Source organism: Schistocerca cancellata, chromosome 6 (assembly GCF_023864275.1).
Source record: "Schistocerca cancellata isolate TAMUIC-IGC-003103 chromosome 6, iqSchCanc2.1, whole genome shotgun sequence".
NCBI classification, from domain to species: Eukaryota; Metazoa; Arthropoda; class Insecta; order Orthoptera; family Acrididae; genus Schistocerca; species Schistocerca cancellata.
The window spans coordinates 371,199,443-371,226,061 of record NC_064631.1 but is presented as its reverse complement, the minus strand read 5'-3'; the positions used below and the strand labels follow the sequence as shown (position 1 = coordinate 371,226,061).

Genomic DNA, 26,619 nt, shown 5'->3' with positions numbered 1-26,619 from the left:
AATATCCAACTTATCCAACCCAGACATCTGTCCTCCCCACCAAATTAGTTATCAGTAGTAGTTATCAGTAGTAGGAATTTCCCACTCAGTCCATTGGAGAAGTTGACAACTACACAATAGCTTGATATCAAAGTCAAACACTTGCTGAATTAAGTAATGTGGACCCATGGTAAGACTATACATGATCACATGAACTCCAGAATCAGACATGGCAACTGCCTGTACCATATAATAAACATTCTAACCTGTATTTCAGGTTTTGAAGCATTTTTTACCAGATTCATCCTGATAATTAACAGTTAAGTGAGTGAAATGGAACAATATGTTTCACTAGCTACAGAAGAAAAGTGTATAAGAAACATAGAGAGAAAAAGGCAGTACTAGTTTGTGATCTACACTGCTCCATTTTTTCATGTATTGCAGGTAATTATCAATTGTTGGAAAGAATTATAATGTCAGAAATAATGTAACTGGCCTTAAGCTAATAATTTATGAGATGCAGGGCCTTAAGAAGTAGTAATGTAGACCACATTACTGACTGAGAGATGGGCAAATTCTTAATCATTACTGATTGCCTCTGCTATTCTGCTGACAAAAACCAGGGTTGGTAGTTGGATTATTGGCTTAATGACTGTATGAGAAGGGGCGAGAGATTCACTATTCAAAAATGCACATAAAACACAAAAAATAAATATTAATGTAATATTTGAACCAACAAAGCAAACACATTTCCAAATTCAGTGCTGTGAATATAATCTTATAATTACAAAGGATAGTTGCTACTCCATAATTTAATCATAGCTAACACTTGGTTCAAGAATCATGAAAGAAGGTTGTATACATGAAAGAACCCTGGAGATACTATATATATTGGTATGACAGAGATTTAGGAACCAGGTTTTAAACTGTAAGACATTTCCAGGGGCAGATGTGGACTCTGACCACAATCTATTAGTTATGAACTGTAGGTTAAAACTGAAGAAACAGCAAAAAGGTGGAAATTTGAGGAGATGGGACCTGGATAAACTGAAAGAACCAGAAGTTGTACAGAGTTCCAGGGAAAGCATTAGGAAACAACTGACAGGAATGGGGGAAAGAAATACAGTAGAAGAAGAATGGGTAGCTTTGAGGGATGAAATAGTGAAGGCAGCAGAGAACCTAGTAGGTAAAAAGATGAGGCTAGAAGAAATCCATGGTAACAGAAGAGATACTGAATTTCATTTCATGAAAGGAGAAAATACAAAAATGCAGTAAGTGAAGCAGGCAAAAAGGAATACAAACATCTCAAAAATGATATCGACAGGAAGTGCAAAATGGCTAAGCAGGGATGGCTAGAGGACAAATGTAAGGATGTAGAGGCTTATCTCACGAGGGGTAAGATAGATACTGCCTACACGAAAATTAAAGAGACCTATGGAGGAAAGAGAACCACTTGCATGAATATCAAGAGCTCAGATGGAAACCCAGTTCTAAGCAAAGAAGGGAAAGCAGAAAGGTGGAAGGAGTATATAGAGGGTCTATACAGGGGTGATGTTCTTGAGGACAATATTATGGAAATGGAAGAGGAAGTAGATGAAGATGAAATGGGAGATATGATACTGCGTGAAGAGTTTGACAGAGCACTGAAAGAACAAGGCCCGGGAGTAGACAACATTCCATTAGAACTACTGATGGCCTTGGGAGAGCCAGTCCTGACAAAACTCTACCATCTGGTGAGCAAGATGTATGAGACAGGTGACATTCCCTCAGACTTCAATAAGAATATAATAATTCCAATGCCAAAGAAAGCAGCTGTTGACAGATGTGAAAATTACCGAACTGTAAGTTTAATAACTCACAGCTGCAAAATACTAACGTGAATTCTTTACAGACGAATGGAAAAACTGGTAGAAGCCGACCTCGGGAAAGATCAGTTTGGATTCCGTAGAAATGTTGGAACATGTGAGGCAATACTGACCCTATGACTTATCTTAGAAGGAAGATTAAGGAAAGGCAAACCTACGTATCTAGCATTTGTAGACTTAGAGAAAGCTTTTGACAATGTTGACTGGAATACTCTCTCTTTTAATTCTGAAGGTGTCAGGGGTAAAATACAGGGAGTGAAAGACTATTTACAATTTGTACAGAAACTAGATGGCAGTTATAAGAGTCGAGGGACATGAAAGGGAAGCAGTGGTTGGGAATGGAGTGAGACAGGGTTGTAGCCTCCCCCCGATGCTGTTCAATCTGTATATTGAGCAAGCAGTAAAGGAAACAAAAGAAATGTTCAGAGTAGGTATTAAAATTCATAGAGAAGAAATAAAAACTTTGAGCTTCGCCGATGACATTGTAATTCTGTCAGAAACAGCAAAGGACTTGGAAGAGCAGTTGAACGGATTGGACAGTGTCTTGAAAGGAGTGTATAAGATGAACATCAACAAAAGGAAAACAACGATAATGGAATGTAGTCGAATTAAGTCGGGTGATGCTGAGGGAAGTAGATTAGGAAATGAGACACTTAAAGTAGTAAAGGAGTTTGGCTATTTGGGGAGCAAAATAACTGATGATGGTCAAAGTAGAGAGGATATAAAATGTAGACTGGCAATGGCAAGGAAAGCGTTTCTGTAGAAGAGAAATTTGTTAACATCGAGTATAGATTTAAGTGTCAGGAAGTCGTTCCTGAAAGTATTTGTATGGAGTGTAGCCATGTATGGAAGTGAAACATGGACAATAAATAGTTTGGACAAGAAGAGAATAGAAGCTTTTGAAATGTGGTGCTACAGAAGAATGCTGAAGATTAGATGGGTAGATCACATAACTAATGAGGAGGTATTGAATAGAATTGGGGAGAAGAGGAGTTTGTGGCACAACTTGACTTGAAGAAGGGATCGGTTGGTAGGGCATGTTCTGAGGCATTAAGGGATCACCAATTTAGTACTGGAGGGCAGTGTGGAGGGTAAAAATCGTAGAGGGAGACCAAGAGATGAGTACACTAAGCAAATTCAGAAGGATGTAGGCTGCAGTAGGTACTGGGAGATGAAGAAGCTTGCACAGGATAGAGTAGCATGGAGAGCTGCATCAAACCAGTCTCAGGACTGAAGACCACAACAACAAAAGTGCTACTCACCACATAGCAGAGATGTTGAGTCGCACATAGGCACAACAAAAAGGCTGTCATAAAATTAGCTTTCAGCCAACAAGGCCTTCATCAGAGACAGAACATACACAAACTTACACTCACTTAAATGAAAAAAAAACACATACACACACAAGACAGCAGTCTCTGGGTGCTGAGACCACACTGCGAGCAGATGCACATGATGGGATAGACATCCGGGTTGTGGGTGTAAGGAGGGGGCTGGGGCAAAGAGGTGGAGGAATGGCAGGGTAGCCGAGAGAGATGGTGTAGTGCTGCTTGTGGGAACATACAGGGATGAGGTGGAGAGATGGATAGATGGTAGGGCAGCCAGGTGCAGTCAGGGGGTCAGACAGAGGGTGGGGGCAGAGAGGAAAGGGATGTCAGCAGAAAAGGAGTGAGATAAAAAGACTGTGGGTCCGCTGGTGGAATATGAGACTCTGCAGTGCTAGAATGGGAACAGGGAATGGGCTAGAGGGTAAGGACAAAGACTAACAAAGGTAGAGGCCATGATGGTTACAGGAATGTATGACGTACTGTAGGGAGAGTTCCCACCTGTGCATTTCAGAAAATCTGGTGTTGGTGGGAAGCATCTATACGACACACACTGTGAAGCAATCATTGAAATGAAGGATGTCATGTTTGGCAGCATGCTCAGCAGCAGGGTGGTTGACTTGTTTCTTGGCCACAGTTTGTCAGTGGCCATTCAGGCGGACAGACAGCTTGTTAGTTGTCATGGCCACATAGTATGCAGCACAGTGGTTGCAGCTTGGCTTGTAGATCATTGATTGGTTTCACAGGTAGCCCTGCCTTTGATGGGATAGGTGATGCTTGTGACCAGACAGGAATTTGTGGTGGTGGGGGATGTACGAACAGGTCTTCCATCTAGGTCTGTTAAAGGGATATCAGCCAGGAGGCTAGTGGTTTGAAACAGGAGCAGTGTAGGATGGATGAGGATATTGTGTAGGTTCAGTGCATGACAGAATATGGCTGTGCAAAGGGTGGGAAGGATAGTGTATAGCAAATTCCTTATTCAGGGCACTACCAGAGTAGAATGTGATTCATTTGCTCCAGTCCTGGGTGGTAACAGTAATGATGGGAATGCTCTACTGTGGCCATATGGTGGGCCTTTGGGTGTGGTGGGTGACTGGAGAGACAAGACACAGGAGATTTCCTTTTGTACAAGATTGGGAGGGTAATTATGGTCTGTGACGGCCTTAATGAGACTCTCAGTGTATTTTGACGGGGACCACTCACCACTATAGATGTGCCAGCCATGGATAGCTAGGCAGTATGGAAGGGACTTCTTGGTATGGGATGGGTAACAGCTGTCAAAGTGGAGGTATTGCTGGTGGTTGGTAGGTTTGATATGGGCAGAAATCCTGATGTAGTTCTCTTTGATGTGGAGGTCAACAACAAGGAAGGTGGCTAGCTTATTGGGTTGAGTAGGACTAGGTGAAGTGAATGGGGAATGTGAATAGGGTGTCCTCACCCTTGACCCAGATCATGAAGATGTCATTAAAGAATCTGAACCAGGTGTGGAGTTCTTGATTCTGGATGTTTTGGAAGGACTACTCTAGATGTCCCATGAACAGGTTGGCATAGAATGGTGCCTGCAAGAGCAAATAGCTGTATCCCAGATTTGTTTGAAGGTAATGCCTTCAAGAAGTCACCCTTGTTTTGCCAATGGCCTTGTCAAAGAGGGCGGAGGAGCGGGCAGAGGTTCAGGGCACTCTCTTTTGCTAGGGGTAGGAAACTGCCCCTAAAGGCACAAGGCGGAATAATCAGCAGTGATCAATAGCATGAGAATGCAGAAGGTAATGGAAACCACTGCCTTAAAAACATGTAATGTGTACTCACAGGACACGTGGCCTGTAACTGAAAAGTGTGGTGATGATCTCTCCACTGGCAAAAGGTTCCGGAATAGTCCCACATTCGCATCTCCAGGAGGGGACTGCCAAGGAGGAGGTGACCATGAGAAAAAGATTGAATAATCAACAAAAAGATAATGTTCTACGAATCAAGGAATGGAATGTCAGAAGCTTGAATGTGGTAGGGAAACTAAAAAATCTGAACACACAAATGCAAAGGTCCAATCTAGATATAGTAGGGGTCAGCGAAGTGAAATGGAAAGAAGATAAGGATTTCTGGTCAGATGATTTAGAATAATATCAACAGCAGCAGAAAATGATATAAAGGGAGTAGGATTTGTTATGAATAGGAAGGTAGGGCAGAGAGTGTGATACTGCGAACAGTTTAGTGACACAGTTGTTCTCATCAGAATCGATAGCAAATCAACACCGACAACGATAGTTCTATATATATGCTGACATCGCAAGCTGAAGATGAAGAGAGAGAGAAAGTATATGAGGATATTGAAAGGCTAATACAGTACATAAAGGGAGATGAAAATCTAATAGTCATGGGAGACTGAAATGCAGTTGTAGGAGAAGGAGTAGAAGAAAAGGTTACACAAGAATCTGGGATTGGGACAAGGAATGAGAGAGGAGAAAGACTAATTGAGTTCTGTAACATGTTTCAGCTAGTAATAGTGAATACCCTGTTCAAGAATCACAAGAGGAGGAGGTATACTTGGAAAAGGCTGGGTGATACAGGAAGGTTTCAGCTAGATTACGTCATGGACAGGCAGAGATTCTGAAATCAAATGCTGGATCGTAAAGCATACCCAGGAGCAGATATAGCATCAGATCACAATATAGTAGCGATGAAGAGTAGGCTGAAATTTAAGAGATTAGTCAGGAAGAATCAACACGCAAAGAAGTGGGATACAGAAGTACTAAGGAATGAAGAGCTATGTTTGATGTTCTCTAAGGCTATAGATACAGCAATAAGGAATAGCTCAGTAGGCAGTACAGTTGAGGAGGAATGGGTACCTCTAAAAAGGGCCATCACAGAAGTTGGGAAGAAAAGCATAGGTACAAAGAAGGTCGTTGTGAAGAAACCATGGGTAACAGATGACATACTTCATTTGATCAATGAAAGGAGGAAATACAAAAATTTTCCAAAAAACTCAGGAATACAGAAATACAAGTCGCTGAGGAAATAAATAAATAGGAAGTGCAGGGAAGCTAAGACGAAATGACAACATGAAAAATGTGAAGAAAGTGAAAAAGAAATGATTGTCAGAAGGACACACTTAGCATACAGGAAAGTCAAAACAACCTTTGGTGACATTAAAAGCAAGGTTGGTAACATAAAGAGTGCAACAGGAATTCCACTGTTAAGTGCAGAGGAGAGAGTCAATAGGTGGAAAGAATACACTGAAAGCCTCTATGAAGGGGATGATTTTTGTGATGTGATAGAAGAGGAAACAGGAGTCGATTTAGAAGAGATAGTAGATCCAGAACTACAATCGGAATTTAAGAGTGTTTTGGAGGCAGAAGGGATAGATAACATCCCCTCAGAATTTCTGAAATCATTGGGAGAAGTGGCAACTATTCACACTGGTGTGTAGAATGTATAACTTTCAGAAAAATATCATCCACACAATTCCGAAGACTGTAAGAGCTGACTAGTGCGAGAATTATCGCACAATCAGCTTAACAGCTCATACATCCAAGTTGCTGACAAGAATAATGTACAGAACAATGGAAAAGAAAATCAAGGATGTGCTAGATGACAATCAGTTTGGCTTTAGGAAAGGTAAAGACACAAGAGAGGCAATTCTGACGTTCCAGTTGATTGTGGAAGAAAAACTAATGAAAACTCAAGACATGTTCACAGGATTTGTCTCCAATAACGTCAAATGGTGCAAGATGTTCGAAATTCTAAGGAAAATAGGGGTAAACTATAGGGAGAGATAAGTGATATACAATATGTACAAGAGCCAAGAAGGAATAATAAGAGTGGACGACCAAGAACGAAGTGTCCAGATTAAAAAGGGTGTAAGACAGGGATGTAGTCTTTCCCTGCTACTTTTCAATTTGTACATCGAAGAAGCAATGAAGGAAATAAAAGAAAGGTTCAAGAGTGGAATGAGCTTTTGGCCAACAGTACCTTCATCTTATTTTGTACATAACACTCAGATTATTTTTTTACTTTTTCCGAGAATATAATAAGAATTTAAAACTTAATTTTTTTCACCTCCCGCAACTTCCCAACTGACGCTCTTGTAAAAGATTCACAGGATTATGAAGTGAATCCCTGTGCATTGAAAACTGACACCTGCAAGCATGTTCATATCAAAAGTGGACATCTACATATTTTGGTTAAAAAGACATACATCTGTATTTTCAAAAACAATTTTAACCTTTTTATCTAATTAAATTGATATTGGGTTCTTTGCACAACCACTTCTGCAGAATTAAAGTTAATGATGCCTAAAGCAGCATGGAAATATATTAGCTCCACACTTCATTTATCTCGGTTTGGTACAGATGACAAATATCCATCTTTGACTATAAGCTACTCACTTAACAACATACTCTTTATAGATATTTAAATTACTTAAGTTTTTATGAGTCAACCAATTGAAGTTATTGAGTGCAGTGATGTACATGATCACACCACCAGAACAAAATATTTATTGAGTGCAGTGATGTACATGAGCACACCACCAGAACAAAATATAACTACTTTTAGAAAAGGACAAAATTAAAAATGACAGATAGGAGCCCATACATAAATGGTTTAATTTGGTTTAACAAACTGCCAAACTATTTCAGAACATATAATGAGACTGATTTCAACAATAAACTTATAATCTTTTCTAACAGAAAAATGTTTGTATTCATTCAATGAATTCTAAGACAGCACTTGTGATATCAACCAGTAGCATATCAGACAAAGTAATAAAAATATAAAATAAGATGCAACTATTGTAGTATGTAACACATTCTGTAAATATAATTTTTGTCACATTATCCTGTTTGATTTTTGTAAAAGCCATCATTGTGCTGGCTCCGTGCAAAGAAAATGCAAATAAATAAATGCATATCAGAGTGATGCAAAACTTTTGTTGATGTGTGTAGTAAAAGATGGACCTCATTTTTTAGCACGGTTACAGAAAATTAGAAAAAATTATATCACTTTTTCCAGGGCTAGAACCTCAGAGCTTCGATGAGGGTATATTTTCTAATGAGCATTATTTGATTTCTGCAGTACACCAGCAATGTTCTGGTTTATCCCTTTTCAGTCCCCCCCCCCCCCCCCCCCCCCCCCCAAAGTAGCCAATGGTTTGAATACTTTCACTGTGGCTGTTTTTAACGCTTCTTCACAGTTATATATTTATTTATGTTTTTTGACTCCTCTCATACATTTCACATTAATCTTGCCACACTATTTTCTTTTCATTTTATATTAATTTACTCATCACTGTCGACTTTTTCCATATTGTAACTTGTTAAATGTTAAACTGAATTTCTCAAATTTCCACAACTATTATTTTGTTGTTTATTTTAATTTTGTCCTGTCCTTTGACTCAAGGCCTTGGGTAACATGGCTACCTACTTCATTATTCATATTGCCTCATGTAACCATTTCTGTTGTCTTACCAGATGAACTGCTTTTGGTTCTAAAATTTAGACATTTTGTATGTTTCTGCATATAATCAGTAAATAAGATGGCTCAATCTATTTTACATATACCACAATGAAAACAAGAAAGTAATTATGTCAATACCTAGTAAGATATTGTGCCAACTCTGCGATGACACTTGTTACTGTGTCTTGCACTGACAGTACCAAGTCAACAACAACTTGTATCCTTGTTACATCTTCATAAAATGAATACAAATACTCTTTTCCCGTAGCTGCATCTCTTACAGGTGGACACTCAATGCATGTCTGCCTCTTCCATCGTGGTAACAACATCAACCTGAAATGGTTTTTTTCGTACAGATTAATCTAATTGTAGCTGTCATTAAGAACAAAAAATTATAAAAGAATAGTAAGTGAATGGCATGATAGATGGATTATTGTGATTTCCTTTGGGTAAGACACTATCATTATTACAAGGATGATCCAGAAACTAAATTCAACTAGGCTATAAATAAAATACTAAAATAATTCAATCAAATTTATTAAAAATTTAAAACACACCTCTGGAAATACCACGATGGAATAAAGACAATATTATGAAAAGGATAGATTGCTACTCACCATGCTGCTCACCAACAGCAGATTTTTTTAGTTGCAACCAGGCACAAAAAAAGGCTACTAAAAACATAAGCTTTTGGCCAGTCACATGTGTGTGAACTGTGTTTGCCTGATTGTGTGTGCATATGTTGTCTATTTCAGAAGAAGGCCTTCTGGTCAAAAGCTTAATGTTTAGTAGTCTTTTTGTTGTGCTGAAGCTTAATGTTTAGTAGTCTTTTTGCAGTGCCTGTCTCTGTTATACGATGAGTAGCAATTGATCCTTTTCGTAATATTGTCATTAAAACTACACCTCTGTATTACTTACATCTAAATAACAAGAATCAGGATGAAGGATTTATCATATCTTTTTAACGAGTTGATAAACTGTCTCTGGCTAATAATTTGAAACCTAAGATTGCAGCTAGCCAATGACAACATCTTAAAGTTCTTCACCATAGCACTGGGAGCCAAGCTACTTTTTTAAGGTGCACGATAACATGGAAGTCACTAAGAGCTAACTGGAAATCTTTCCCCATCATAACGAAAAAGTAGAGATCCAGAAAGGCAGTAATCCAATGAGTTTGTGGTTCTCAGGATGGAGTTTTGTAAGCTAGCCAGCACACACCTAGTGGTCCACTGAGTCTTTATTCATTTATTTTATTTATTTATTTATTTAGCCATCTGGGGACATTTTAAAATCTATGGATGTTGTCAGTTTGTGTATATTCATATAGTTATACAGTTTGTTGTTACATGTAGTTAAACATTGTGACATATATGTTATTTACAATCATTTTTGCTCCTTATCAAAATGTTATATACGGTTAAATATTGTGAAACAAAGTTATTTACTATCATTTTGTACTAAGGCATTCACTTATAATGTAAAAGCAGTGTTCCTGCAAAAACAATTTAAGATTTTTCCTCATACGGTACATGTTATCTGTTTCTTTTATTTTATGTGGCAGTTAATTATACAGTATTACACCTTCATAGAAGAAGCTATTTTGAGTCTTATGTTTATTCTTCCTGTCTAGGTGAAGACAGTGACTTGTTCTTGTACTGCAGTTATGAAAACTGCTATTTGTGCTATAATTTTCTATACTTTTGTTGATGTACACTATGGTTTCAAATATAAATTCACATGGAACAGTTAGAATTTCTAACATTTTGATAAGTTTTCTGCAGTGGGCCAACTTACTGTTTTTCGTTACAATTCTTACTGCTCTCTTTTGCGTTTTAAATACTGTTTGTAAATTCTGAGCACTGTTTCCCCAGAAAATAATACCATAACTGATTACTGACTGAACACAACTAAAGTATACAGTTCTCAAACATTCATTACTGCAAGCAGATACAAGGACTCTAAGTACATAACATGTTGTGGATTTCTTTTTCGAGAGTTTCATAGCATGTTCAATCCACTTCATTTGGCCATCAATGTGCAACCCTGCGAATTTTGTTGTAGGTACATCATCTATGGAGATGTTATCTAGTTTTAAATTTAAGGGACTCCATTTGCTGATCAATCTGAAGCAGATTGTATTTGTTTTCTTTATGTTGAGAGTTACTTTGTTTCCTGAGACCATTTGTGAACATCCCTCAGCACTTCAGTTGAATTTTCCAGCATTTGTGCTGGTGTCTTACAGGTGATTACTATTGAGGGAATATGGTACAGTTGTAGGTAAACAACTAGAATTCTCTCAGATACAGATTTACTCACATTTAGCTTCTACATAGATACAAGTCCAGAGGCTAACTGCTGTTAGCGTCCAACACCCTCTCCAAAGCCCTCTCCTCAAAGATAGCACACTTACGCACAGAATAAATATCGATATTTATGGCGCTCTACGCCACATAGCCCCCCCCCACCCGCGCAGTATGGAGTACGCCCCTGTGAATGGGGGGGGGGGGGGGGGGTGAGAAGTTAGGAAGGTAACGCACAGTTCTTCTGTGTCAGGAGGAAGCGGTCGACTGTTAGGAGACTGGGGGGTGAAACCCGGTACGTCGACAGTGAAGTCAGCAAGCGACGCCGGCGGCTGAAGACGACGTCCCGTCCTGGAGTGAAGGTGTAGCACTTCGTCAGCCGGCAGGCAGAGAATCACCTTGCCAGAAGGCCTAACAAAGGCACGCAAATTGCCACACGGAGCACTTCTGCTCAATTTAAAGCGGCGCACCACACGAGATTCTGCACTTCCTCCCTCAATTGTCACACGCGAGTACCACACACACCGTATCGCCATCTACGACAACAGATAATTTATGTATCTCATCAGGGTGCACATGTGTTGTGAATTCTTGGATGGCACCTGTACGAGCAATGGTAGGGAGGCAGGGAGGTGTGGGAAAGCCATGGCAGGGGGAAGCATCTGCTAAGAGGAGGGTTGCAGGTGCACTGGACTGCGGAGGAGACAACCTCGGGCGATCAGCTGACACACGAGGGAGCGTGACCGAAGGCAACGAGGAGCCAGCATGGACTGAACGGCGTGACAAAGAGCTGTCACAGGAAGATGGTAACACAATGGTAGAATCCCAGTGGTTGGCAGTTCGACTGCGAGGGCTGTGAGGAGTGTAGCCCCGAAAAGATTGGCCACTCGAATTAGATGAACGCGGAGAAGGAGCAGTGCTCAGCAGAGAAACACGCTGTGGAGAATCAATACCCAAATGCATGGTGTGGGAAGATGGATGGCCGCTCGAAGCAGGAGTGGGAGAAATAGGGGCAGAATCAGGGAGGTTCACCTGAGGCTCAATGAAAGCTGGTTTCACTCGGTTGAGTGAGACCGTGGTTACAGAGTCTTTTATGAGGAGATCCATGTTATTCTCAGAGCGTTTGACGACCTTTTAAGGACCTGTGTAGGGCGACTGAAGCGGGGCTTTGACTGAGTCGTCTCTGAGAAACACGTACTCACAAGAGTCTAGCGTGCGCGGTACATACACGCGCGGAGGTGTATGAGCAGCCGGAGGTGGCGGCTGAATTTTGCTGCAGTGCAACCGCACCCGCTCGAGAAGTGAAGGGAGTTCAGAGGGCCATGGAAGTGGGGTCGGAGTGACTAATTCTCTAGGCAAAACCAGAGGTTGGCCATACACAAACTCAGCTACGGAACCCTTGAGGTCTTCCTTGAAAGTCGCATGAAGGCCAAGAAGCACGAACGGCAGTGCCTCTGTCCATAGTGAGTCATGGCAACGCAGGGCAGACTTTAGGGTGCAATGCCATCGCTCGACAAGCCCATTGCTTTGGGGGTGGTATGCAGAAGTATGAATTTTGACAACACCACACATTTTACATAAGTCAGAGAAAACTGAAGACTCGAATTGTCGCCCCTGGTCAGTGGTGAGGTAAACAGGTGAGCCAAATCTAGAGATCCATGAATCTAAGAATGCTCGACTTACTGTCTCAGAGGTAATGTTTGGAATAGGCACAGCCTCAGCCCACCGAGTCATCCTGTCAATAGCTGTAAACAAGTAACGGAAACCCTCGGAGGGGGGCAAAGGGCCTACGAGGTCGACATGAACATGGTGAAACCGGCCTGGCGGTTGGGCAAAACAGCCAAGGGGTGGAAAAGTGTGCCTGGAAACTTTGTACTGTTGACACACCATGCATGCCCTTGCCCAAGACTGACAGTCACGGCGCATGTCTCTCCAGACAAACTGTTCAGCTACCAGACGGGTGGAGGCTTTGACACCGGGGTGTGCTAATGTGTGTAGTTTGTCAAAGACCTGGCGTTGAACGGGCTTAGGAATGAATGGCCACAACGTACCAGTCGATTCATCACACCACACTAAGTCAGATATGCCAGGGAAAGTAGAGCGTACCAGTTGGAGAGAGGAGCTGTGGTCTGAAATTAACTGCATGGTATCGGGGTCTGCCGATTGCAACCGAGGTAGGTCCGTTAAGTCAATTAAGGTTGTGACAGCACCAACACGTGAGAGAAAATCAGCGACCACATTGTCCGCTCCTCGGATGTAGCGAATGTCATTTGTAAATTGCAAGATGTAATCGATGTGACGAAAGCGTCTTGGGGGCGGATCAGCCGCAGGATTTTTTATGGCAGGAACTAACGGCTTGTGATCAGTGAGCACATAGAAATCTCGTCCCTCAACATCAGTTCTGAAGTATCTTACGGCCTCGTAAACTGCAAGTAATTCTCTGTCGAATGCTGAGTATTTCTTCTGCGCGTTGTTTAGGTTTTTTGAGAAAAACTGCAAGGGGGTCGTAACATCGTTGTATGTCTGACTCAGTACTGTGCCGATAGCATTGTCACTAGCGTCAGTAGTGATAAACATTGTGGCGTCTGCCCGTGGGTGAGCAATAGTGACAGTGGAGGCCAAAAGCTGTTTGAGTTCATTAAATGCCTTGTCCATGTCTGGTGTCCATGGTACCTGGCGGATGCCAAAAGTTTGTGGGCCAGCGAGAGCATCTGTGAGAGGAGCCTGCACCGCAGAAGCGGCTGGCAAATGTTTTCGGTAATAATTAACTGTTCCGATAAAGCTGCGTAATTCCCTACAGGTCTGAGGGCGTAGCATCTCGAGAACAGGCTTGATCTTGTCCTGTGGTGGTGTCAGACCGTCCAATGACACAACATAACTTAGGAATGTGACGGATTACTGGTGCAATTGAGTCTTTTTATTGTTCAGTTCAATACCAGCAGCTGCTAAAATATCTGTCACGACTTGAACACGCTCCTCACTCTGTTCCAAAGTAGAAGCAAAAACCATTATGTCGTCCATGTATATGAAACAAAAGTCTAGATGGGATAAAGTTTGATTGATGAAACGCTGGCACGTTTGGGGGGGCGTTTTTCAACCCAAATGGCATAAATTTGTATTGGAACAGCCCGAAGGGAGTGGTTATGGCAGTCTTTTCAATGTCCTCCAGAGCCATAGGAATCTGATGAAATGTGTGCTTACAGTCCAAAACAGAGAAGTACTTTGCACCTGCGAGCGCATGATTGAAGTCTGTGATGTGTGGGACCAAATATTTATCAATGATGGTGCGGGCATTTAAGCGCCTATAGTCTCTGACCATATGCCAAGTACAGTCTTTCTTTTGGTCAAACAGGATAGGACTAGCTCAGCAACCGGAAGATCATCCAATTGTTCTTTTGCAATTTTCATAAATTCCAGATTGAGGCGGCGTGGGCGTTGCGATATGGGCAGCCCATCGGTTAGACGTAACCGATGAACTGTGCCGTTAGTGACTACTGCAATATGTGGCACGGCACGACAGTCAGATGTACGTGAAGCGGAGCAGGCCGTGGCGGACGGGCCAAGCTGTGGCATGGAAGTACAGGTGTGGCACCCGCTCGTAGGCTGCGTAAAGGCCGCACACATGTTATGGGCGAGGTTGGTACACTGGTTCTTGGTAGCGGGCCGTGCCGCTACGAACGCTGTAGGCAAGTTAATTGTCCATTCAGAATGCAAGGAGCATGAGCCCTCGGGCATACCCTATCATTACAAAAGGGGGTGCTGACACAGTTTACAGAGTTCACAACATTGTCGTTAACGTGCGCGGGCACGGGAACACCAGATTGGCACGGACTGACCTTGTCTGTAGCTGACAAGTCGTCTGCTTGTAGTGCCGCGATGCGTTGTTGTGTGGAGGCCAACTCGTGGTGTATGTCGCGGAGATGCAGCAGCATTTCCATACGTTCCATCCACAACTTCAAAGACTTGGCGCACTCCACTAGCCACTTGTTTGTCCAAGATTGCAGCTCCAAGGATAGGTTTACACACTTCTTAGCACAGCACATATGTTTGGTGTTAGCCGAACTGTCACTCGGCGAAGCGAAAGGAATATGTTTGTTAGGGGTGGAGGGGGGGGGGGGGGGGGGTAAAACACAGTATTTTGCACAAAATCTAGTGACAACTGATAGTGCTTGAGGAAATCAATTCCGAGAATAGGTTCTTCAGTTGTTGACACTAGAAACGTCCACTCCAGCTTGCACTCGGGCGAAAGTTTCACTGTATACAAAGTGGAACCCGAACACTGTAGGGTAGACAAGTTCACTGCACGAAGTACTGTTTTGTGTGGTTGCACTTAATTGGTTGCTAGGCGAACCGGCAGCAAAGAGACGTCTGCGCCAGTGTCTACCAGAAAACATACACCTGATCATTAATCGTGAACATAGACTCGACCACACTTACTGTTATTGTCCGAAACGGAGTGCAACGTGGGATGGTGCCCATTGTTTACATCGCAGGAGGTGGCACCGTAGCCTACCTGCGGTTGGAGTTTGGGTAAGAACACGGTGACTAGCATCTGCGAGCTTGCTCCCCGAATCTCACGTGGAAGAAACAGTAAGGTTGGGCGGGCATGTGCTCCTGTGGGTAGTTGCTAGGTGATGGAGTATGTGTCCCAGAGTCTTCCGCAGAGGCCGATGCACTGTTGTTGTGGGGAGTTGAAGGTGCAGGCCGGGCGGCTAGTTTAACAAACTTGTTATTAGCAGCACCAGACAAGGGCGTGGCATCAGAAAGCGTCTTAGTGCGGTCTCGTGCAGAATGCAGTGCACGGAGCTCACGTTGCCTGGCAGAGTATGCTCTGTCGGTGGCACGTAAACGTTCATTTACTAGCCTATCTTCATATGCAGAGATTGCAGTCTAGACAGGCAAAGGCAGCTTTTCAGTCCAGATATCTGCGAGCGTGTCATCGGGCATAACTTGCTCATCGACGAGAAGACGAATGCACCGCCACAGCTGGGACGGAGACCTATCACCGAGACGCTCTTCGTAGATGAGCTGTCGCACATTTTCTCTCCTGGTTTTAGAGATGCGCTCCAGTATCGTCTGTTTCGTCACAGCATACTTCCCTGCTAGGGGGGGTGCTTTGACCAGATCGTAAATTAAATTGACGCGGTCGTGAAGATGGTTCATGAGGCAGCCGAAGCATGCGTCGTCGTCCAAAGCACAGACATTGAATGTTTGCTCAACCAGGTTAAACCAGAACTCCGGATGAGCGGGTTTGAAGTCTGGTAATTTCGGCAGATTCGGCACTGCAGTCACTGCGGAGGTGTGCCTATTACTTCGGACGGAAGTAATAGGCGCGGAAGGATACACACGTGGCAGGAACTGATTCAAGTTTGAATTTACTACTGGATTTTCCAAAGTAGCAAAACCTCGCTCGACGCCACGAACTGTATTGAATTCTGTGTTCGACACAGGAGTAGGAATGTTCCGACCAACACTCTGTGGAGAACACGTGGGAAGGTCCAGGCTAACAAAGCGGGTTGGAAGAAACTGGCAGCACACAATGAATTCCACTGCATGTTCTGGCAGAAGGATTCGGAAGATTCTTGTGCCATGTGCACTACGACGGCAGGAGTGCTGGAAAGATGTTGCTGGAATCCGGGCGGCAGTGAATGCTGAAAGGCCATTGTCTGGAGCTGAACAAAGGCCCTCGCGATTGCGGAGAAACCCGACGCGGTAGGTGCGTAAATAACCTTCGGGCGGTAACTCGGACGCGTATTACACAAAAACGGGGTCACCAGTGAGGGAATGTGGTATAGTTGTAGGTAAACAACTAGAATTCTCCCAGATACAGATTTACTCACATTTAGCTTCTACACAGATACAAGTCCGGAGGCTAACTGCCGTTAGCGTCCAACATCCTCTCCAAAGCCCTCTCCTCAAAGATAGCACACTTACGCACAGAACAAATATTGATATTTATGGCACTCTATGCCACACTATGTTGCTGTCATCAGCAAACAATATCTTCTCTCCATCCCTGATACGTCGTGGGAAATCATTTATATACACCAGAAACAATACTGGGCCCAGTAAACTTCCTTGAGGGACCACAATAATGATATATTGTGGATCAGATATATGTTTCTCAATGTACTTTGATCCACTGGAGACATGTGTGATCTCTACTGACTGTACTCTGTTTTCTAGATATGAATGAAACCATTTGAGGACCATTCCCCTTGCTCTTAGTGCCTCTAACTTATGCAACAGCTTCTGGTGGTCAACTGTATCAAATGCCTTAGACAGGTCTAGGAAAACGAAAGTAACATAGCTGTTCTCATCTAGTGCTTCTAAAACTATTTTTGTAAATTGTGCTACAGACAGGTGGCTACTTCTGTCATCGTACCAGACATTCATCCTTGCACTCTTAAAGAAACAGCACTGTTGACAAACAATAACTTCACACATCACATTTGGTCCATATAAATCAAAAGTTCCATAATGAATGTTTACAGCTTTAAGATTTTTTGATAGTAAAAACTGTATTATAGAACAAATTTCATATTTGATAGCATTGTCAGCTGCAGTACCCACTTTGAACAGCAACTACAGGCAAATGAGAAACAATGTGGTTTTCTTGCTATCACACTTGCTATCACACTCTAAGCACACTGGGCTTACTGTGTGGGTCACAGCAGCAACTGCTCAGCCTCTCCCCACCTTTCACTTCCCATACTACAAAAAAATAAGGATTTCAATTCAGACCCTCATAAAGACTGAACAATGTAATGTCAATAATATAAGGAAAATGATAGATTGTTACACACACACACACACACACACACACACACACACACACACACACACACACACACACACAAATTCATTCATACAAGCAAGCATGCCTTATTCACACGTGACCACTATCTCCAGCAGCTCAGACCAGAATGCAACTGTCACATCAATGAAAGCAGCAGCCTGAAGCAGTTGAGGAAGAGGAAGGGACAGCAGACTATGGGCTGGGAGAGAGAAGAGTGCTGTCTGTTGGCCCAACCCCTCCAGTTGTTACTTTTCTTCACATGGCAGTTGTATTCCAAACCAAGCTGCTGGAGATGGATCATGTGTGCATAAGGTGTGTGTGTGTGTGTGTGTGTGTGTGTGTGTGTGTGTTTCCTTTTCTAAAGAAGGCTTTGACCAAAACCTAAACACGTAACAATCTTTATATTATGGCTGTCTGCAACTCAACATGTCACCTTTAGGGTGAGTAGCGATTTATCCTTCTCTTTATATTGCTGATGCTCCTCATAATATCATTTATTGTTGCTTTACCATATCATAACATTTAGCAATCATAACTGTGACATTTACAACAGTAAACACAAATGAGGAAATGCATACACTCAACAGAACAAAAAATTTCACTAATTTTCATGTTGGCACTTAGTGAGACTGGCAGTTTATGGGTAGTTGCCCAGATTGTTGGATTTTAGGGAAGAGAGGAAATGACTACAGCAACATTTAGAAGGTAAGATGTGAGAGGCTTGAAAAAGGTTTGATTGTAATTGGGAGAAGGAGAGAGGAAGACAATAGGATTTCAGTAGCAGAAGCAAACTGAAATCTGAATCATGTGGTAATTGCAGAAATGAGGAGTGAAACATGAGAGAGAGAGAGAGATAAAAAATGAATAGGTAGAGAGACATAAATGGTTGAAAAAAGTACACTCTCAATGACTGTTTTCAGTGCTACTAGATGACAGTATGTGCATACTGAGGGGCTGTAGTAATGTTGATCCATCTGTCACGATCGTCGGTGATCAGGTTGTACTCAGGAGGCTGGTCTGTTCACCATCTGTTTTGACTATGCAAGCAGTAACTGTGCTGAATTTAGAGGTGAAAGTATTTGCAATATTCATTCTAGTGTTCAACCATGTCCCACCAATGAATACATACTCCTGTTGAACAGCTTTGGCCATTTGGATAAGGTTGCATTGTGGGCCTGCAGGAAGCTAGATGGATGTATTAATGGACTTCTCCACATGCTGAGTACACTTTTTTCAACAGTGGTCAACATTCCCACAGCTGTAGAAAATGTTCTGGATGTCCACATAGTACAGAAGAAAGCCAAGATTGATTCATTGTGCATACAAATGTGGCCAACCAAACATTATCCAGGGATGAAATCCAGGCACATGTTGCAACTGCTCTGCCATCAGTGATCATTGGGAATTGTCACCTTGCATCAGGATCAAGATCATGTGTGCTGCTGGTCAGGCTACAACTGACAACACAACACCGCGAACCATGTCTACCCTGGTATCGAGAAAGAGTTGACTGGAGAGTGGAATGGTGCTCTGTTGACTTCAGTGATGAGAGTAGATTCTGTCTATATGCAAATGATTCACATACAGATACATGGCATAGACTTGATCAAAATGAACTCCTTTGTTTTCACTTAGTTGCTGAGGCTCAATGTACAGTGGAAGGGTTAAGTATTATGGATTGTAGTTGCTGTAGCTGCCAATCTGGTTTTGTGCCATGTTGTTCTCCTTGTTCAGTATGGCTGGCCAGACAAGTCTCCAGACAGACCTTCTGATCCTTTGTGAACTATTACGCTTTTTGAATTCTGACAGGTTTACATCAGTGAGGGATCGGAGTCCATCTGAGATGCTGCACGGCTGTCAGCCACGCACTGTCCTACATCTGCTCATGCTGGCCCACCAATGCCTGTCGATGCAGCCCTCATCCCAGTTTGCTCCTTGTTCCGCGGTCAGGGCTCAGGGTTTCAGCCACTGATCAAAGTGGATTCCAGCCATGGTTAACAGCTATTGAGGTCACCTCCTTTGGTGCATACCAGTGATGGGCTGGTGGTGCACCACAGTGAGAGCCACGGGTCTGCAGCCACCTTGTCCCTCAGCACCTGCCCCACCCTCGTGGGGTGCCCTGCTGTGGGGACGGACCCGTCATCTTGAGAATGTTGCTGCCTCCTGTCTCTCATCTGGGGTTCAACCCCCCCTCCCCCCTCCAGTTCCTGCTGAAGGACCTTCCCATGATGCTTCCCTGCCATCTTCACCAACAGCACAGTTGCACCACACTGAGATGCTTGTCACTGGTCCTGTCTTATGGTACTTTATTGGGGAGCGGCCTCCACGTGTGTTACAGCTGCACCACTTCCACTCCCATACATCACCAGTTCTTGCCCAGAATATCCTTCCACTGCTACTGTCACTGCCTACAGCATCTGCCACAGAGGCCACGGATCTGTTAACAGTCACCCTGGCACCCACCCATCAGTAAAGCACCCTTTCCCCAAGGGCACTAGGCTGCTCTGTCATGCTGTGCTTTGAATATTCTGCCAACAGCATATGTGTGGGCCAGCCACCAGAGCAATACCGCCTGGACTACAGGCCTGTGAGTACCCTGGTGACTTTGTGATTTTCACCTGCTTTATTTCATCATCGGTTGTCCTCAGTGTCGATGTTCTGTTTTGCTTGAAGGAGGAAGTACAACACTGACTACTTTAAATGATGTCGCCGACAGGTGCACATTTGTGTTTCACAGTTCTTTACTTTCATTGTTCACAATCCCCCAATAACACACAGTTATATGGCCAGTGCACTATTGTTTAACGTTTGATAAGCCTTATTAATACGTTGCAGGCAAACATCCACATACTGCTACAATAGTTTACTGTATGAGCAGTAAAATCCTAACCACAGATTTCACAGTCTTTCAAATAAATTGAACAGACACTGTCATTGTTTTAACACATGGCCCAATTGTGTAACACTTATTTCACAGTTAAGTTGATGCATTGTTGTTGTTCTAACCAACACAGGTTTCTTGTTTGAAACTCGGCCATGGACTGTCTCAGGGCCAAAAATCAGGCCCTTATATATCCTCACAATAACAGGCACTGTTACTATACATTGTTTGATGTTTAACTTACAGAAATTACAATTAAAACTTAACTCCTTCAATTAACTGCATCATCATCATCATCATCATCATCATCATCATTTAAGTCTGATTATGCCTTTCAGCGTTCAGTCTGGAGCATAGTCCCCCTTATAAAATTCCTCCATGATCCCCTATTCAGTGCTAACATTGATGCCTCTTCTGATGTTAAACCTATTACTTCAAAATCATTCTTAACCGAATCCAGGTATCTTCTCCTTGGTCTACCCCAACTCCTCCTACCCTCTACTGCTGAATCCATGAGTCTCTTGGGTAACCTTGCTTCTCCCATGCGTGTAACATGACCCCACCATCTAAGCCTGTTCGCCCTGACTGCTACATCTATAGCGTTCATTCCCAGTTTTTCTTTGATTTCCTCATTGTGCACACCCTCCTGCCATTGTTCCCATCTACTAGTACCTGCAATCATCCTAGCTACTTTCATATCCGTAACCTCAATCTTATTGATAAGGTAACCTGAATCCACCCAGCTTTCCCTCCCATACAACCAAGTTGGACGAAAGATTGAACGGCGCACAGATAACTTAGTCTTGGTACTGACTTCCTTCTTGCAGAAGAGAGTAGATCGTAGCTGAGTGCTCACTGCATTAGCTTTGCTACACCTCGCTTCCAGTTCTTTCACTATGTTGCCATCCTGTGAGAATATCCATCCTAAGTACTTGAAACCGTCCACCTGTTCTAACTTTGTTCCTCCTATTTGGCACTCAATCCGTTTATATTTCTTTCCCACTGACATTACTTTCGTTGAACAAATTTTTGCACAAACTACAAGGCAAACTTCACTTAAGTAAAACTATGCTCTCTCCGCTTTGTGGAATACCTTATCAAAATAAATTTGGACTTTTAAATGAAAACATAACAAGCATAATACATGGGAAAGATGTGCTTCTCATGTAACTAAAAGTAACTGAAGAATTGAAAGGTAGTTCTTCATCTGTTTTATGTGCAACAAAACATCATTTGGAAGTCACAGAAACTGAACATATGTACCTAAAAGGATAACAGTCATTATGAGATTACTGTAGGCATAATTTAAGGAAAGGAGAAGTGGCTATATACATAAAAAATGGAATAAAATTTCAGGCCATAGTGATAAATGAGTACTGCAGTAATTTTAGTTCTGACAATCTAAAGGCTCATGGCAGAACATTTTAAACTTCACCAGGTAATTAGAGCATTTGTAATAGTTAGTAGAAATAATTAGGGAATCATTATATGTGCCTACTTCAATATTAATTTCATCTTGGATAACACTCATTTTACTAAAAGTACTGGGTGAGGGCACTGTTGGCCAACATTGGTTTGTTACCCATAGTCATGTTCCCAGCTAAAAACGGATATAGAATAAATTATCAATCACTGTTGCACTAATTCCTGTTGTCTTTCATGAAACAGATGTTAACTCGATAGTAAATGGTTTATCTTGTGGCATCAATACAAACATCAACCCGCAAAGGAGGACTCTCTCCACTTGTGAGTTCTTTGGACAAAAAGTTTGAGATGATTCAGTACGTTTATGCTACTTGTTGTATGTACACGTGTAGATGCTTGTATTTAAATATACATCTGTATCGAAATATAAACTGGAAGTGTTTGATTTCGGGATAGTAACCCATCACATTCCCACAGTGGTGACCCCATTATGAATTTTGAGTACATTCCATATCTCCAAAGCTGGTTCACTGTGCTACAAGTGATTATTTACTGCCATGAATTCTCTGCACATCACTTTCCCTGTGGACTTGGAAGCTTAAACCAAATCTTTTGATGTATTCATAACGCCTCCTGCAACTGGATTTTCTTGTGCTGACTATAATCCATGTACTACACCCACATCACATGAGATGTTCATCTCACCACAACAGCTAATCACTACACCTCCAGCCATAGCAATGTACTCAAGGTTTGTATCATTGAATTGTGCTGGTCACTGTGTGCAGTTCAACTCAGACGATATTCAGAACAGTGTTTCTCATGATCATAAACTGAATGCACAGGTTAGGTTGCCTTTGCAGTTAAACATTCATTCACAGCATGCTCCAGCAAGCGTTACCGTGGTGCTGTGTACAATGCCGTCATTACTGCAACATGTAACATGTTTCAATCAGCTGTCCTCTGCACCTGTTATGACTCCCGTGAATAATAGCCAAGGACATATCATCACTAATAGTGCACCACAGGCATTCCCCAGGACTTCTTCGCAGCCGGTTGACCATAACAGCATGAGTTTAGTTTATGATCCAGCACCTGCTGCTAGTGTTGTGCAAACGGTGGACACATACCCCCACCCCCATCCGGCGACATACATCATCGCACAACAAACTTTGCTCATGCTGTGTGTCATGGACTTACTGTGCCTGCCGCGACAGCCTCCTGCGTTTTCTCCGAAGTTGGGCATTTCAATGCAATGCCCCTGGCTGGCGTATCAGTTTCAGGGAGCCCGATTCCTGCCACCCTTCTGCCTGTTTGTTCCAAGGTACCAACCATGACTGTTGCAATGGGCTTCCGCGATGCAACAGGTATGCCCAGTGATCAAAAACATGGCAATTGTGAGAAATGTGTTTTTGGACCCTATACCCCACCCCCTCTCCGCCACTATGCCCGTTCCCTCTGCAGGACCGTCCACACCTGCTGCACCAGACTGCCATGCTACCATTCCCTGGCTGGAATGAAATTTCGCAGCACACAAAGACAATTCGGTGTTCCCAGAGATTTCTTATTCTCCTCCGTCTACTCTTCCCATGTGCCTGCTGAAGTTGCTGCTGCTGTCAGAAGACAACCCTGTTGTAGTTTGCTTTGGCAGAGCACATTTTCGAGCTATACCACGATTCTGATGACAACTCTTGGTTCCTGTACCTCATGACACACCTTCACAGCGACTCAAACTTGATCTGTGACCTGCTCCTCTATCCGCCACCGGCTCCGAAGTATGACTTCACCAAGAAGACGATTATCAAGCCCCTCGCCTGTTCCCCCCCAGGAGGTCATCCTAAAAACTTTATATGAAGAACACCTAGAGGCCACTGTCAAAACTTTAGTGCCACCTACGATTACTGGCCAATGAGCAAACTATACCAGATATAATGCTCTGAGTGGTGTGGTCTGCTAAGCTACCCACCAATCTCCAGATACACCTGCTACCACATTCTTCCGAGTCAATCAGATCGCGCTTATGGATTGCTGATCAGTCATACTCTCCCCTGTAACAGCATTCTCTGCCTCAGGTTGGTATGCCTGCACTGGAGATTCGCCTGTTTGCTAGTAGGGGCACAGCCTGCTCCACAGCTTTGTCTTCCATGATGCCTGGAGGGCTGCACTCACACTCCCCACTCTCCAAATATTCCCAGATTGTGCACATCCCGTATGTGCCAGTATCCTACCCAAAGAAATTGATAATGACAAGCCCCCCCCCCCCCCCCCCCTCCCCGAGTCTCTGCCTCCCCACATCCAACTCAACCCATACTGCTGGTTTCACGAGGTCTTTTGCGATGCAGCACAGAAGTGAAGATCACCTTGCCAGCACCGAAACGCTGTCCGCAGGGCACAGAAGATGCAGGACCCTGCAGGGGATCAGACAGGCATCCCCCTACGCTGCACTCTGTTACATTCACCCCATTTTCCCAATGCTGCTTTTTACTCACCTCCAGCAAGCTCACCTCTGCCCGCATTCAGCTGCAGAAACTACAAGTCATGGAGCCAACGAGTTTCTTCCTCTGACTCCAGCTCAGCTGCTTCTCAGGTCAGTCCTATGAAACATTTTGCATGTGATGAACTGGTTTTTGTGGCAGGCACACCTCCCACACCATGAATGTCCTTCCCTGTGTCGCGTGTACCAGACAGCATGCCTGAACGCCAACCCTGCCCTCACAACACGACACGCTCACCACCTCCACGCGGCCTGACACACTGCATGTTGATCACCCTCTCCTGCACGCCAGCCACATGGCTCAGCCAACACCTCTGTTTGTCAAGCTCACCCAGCAGTGCTCAATCCCATGCTTTTGCCACGTGCACTAAAGACAGTTGACACTCACTATGTGTTCCTGCTCGTTGCTCACTGTGCACACTACCAGTTCCCCAGCATTCGCGCACATCACACGCCTGAGCCAAACATGTCACTTTCGCACTGCCATTCCCTACTCGCTTAAATCATCATATTTCAATCCATGGGCATACTCTCCACACGACAGACATGTTTGTTAGCCAGGAACCCCCTCATGTGCAGCATTCAGTATTCTCTGTCATGGATGGGACAGTGCACAAGATAGTTACTACTGACGGCTCTCCTATCTGACATAAAGTCAGACACCTCAACCCTCTTAAATTATGTGCGGCACAACAGCAAATCAATGATCTGTTTGTGCAGGTATACTACAGCTGTCAGACAGTAATTGGTTGTCGCCTATTCACCTCGCTACCAAACACGGCAGCTCATTTTGCATGTATGGAGACTACAGGCATTTAATTGTGAGGATCATAACAGACAATTATCCAGTGCCAAACATCAGTGACTTCACCCACATGTTATCAGGCACTTCAATCTTCACTGTAACTGACTGTAAACATGCCTACGACCAGTTACCCGCAGCACAGGGGGATATACTCAAGACTGCAATTATCACACCACTAGGTTTCTTCCAGTACCATAACATGCTGTTCGGCCTTAAAAATGTTGCCAAAACGTGGCAACGATTTACTGACTCCACACTGTGAAAGTTCAAGTTCTGTTTTGCATACCTAGACAACATACTCATGTTAAGTAAGACAACCAAGGAGCACAAGTGTCACTTATCCACGGTACTGAAGACCTTGAGTCCAACAGTGCAGAAATTAACAAAGATAAGTCACAATTACGGCAGACATCTGTAACCTTCTTCAGCTACACAGTATCTGTCGATGGTATAAAACCCCCAAAAGCTCGTGTGCAGGCCATCTCGTCTATGTCACCCCCTTTGACATACAAAGAATTGTGCCAATTCTTTGGCACTGTCAACTACAACTGCCATCAATTGCCCTCATCAGCTGTAGTACAAGCTACTCTCATGGATGCACTGTCAGGCAAGCAAACCTTGGGACTCTGACCCATCCATTGGACTGACCCCATGCTCGATGTCTTCAAGGTGCTAAAGGTTTCTCTAGCCCAGACTGTGACACTCGACCACCCAGACACCTCTGCCGAACTATTCATTACCTCGGTGGCTAGTGACACAGCAGCGGAAGCTGTCCTGCAATGAGGTTCCAGTGACAACATATCACACCTGCACTTCTCCTCTGCCACACAGAAGACATACTCCGCCTTCAATAGGGAGCTCCTGGCCCTCTATGAGGCTGTTAAACATTTCCACCTCGATGTTGGAGGGCACACATTCTATATCCTCATGGACTACAAAACATTCACAGATGCCTTCCAAAACCCTCCAGAGGACCCATCTCCTCGTCGTTTCCACAATTTCAACTTGGTGTCTCAGTTTACGACAGACATCCGCTATACCAAGGACACAGATAATATTGCTGCCGATTTTTTCTCATACGTCGATGCAGTGTCCAACACCATCGATCTGTCTAATATAGCTGCTCTCCAGGCAACAGATGGAAGCACTGAAGCAATCCTTGCGGACCCAACCAACTCACTTTTATTCACCAAGGCATTATTCCCCGGCATCACCGACGATGTCTGCTGCGATTCTTCAACTGGGGTCTTACAGCTGGTGTTGCCAGCTCCCTTACGCCGTGAAGTTTTCGATGCCTT

General features: G+C 43.4%; 1 protein-coding gene across 1 annotated transcript in view; it reads right to left on the bottom strand.

Moving 5' to 3' along the window:
* The window catches only part of LOC126088335 (dynein axonemal heavy chain 10), a 1,153,099-nt gene extending 1,133,240 nt beyond the window's left edge, over positions 1-19,859 (bottom strand). The window contains exons 1-2 of the mRNA XM_049906469.1: positions 19,822-19,859; positions 8,756-8,950 (exon numbers count right to left, since the gene is read on the bottom strand). Of these exons, the coding sequence (XP_049762426.1) occupies positions 8,756-8,950; positions 19,822-19,859 (233 nt within the window). The remainder of the gene's footprint in view (positions 1-8,755; positions 8,951-19,821) is intronic.
* Positions 19,860-26,619: the final 6,760 nt, after the last annotated feature.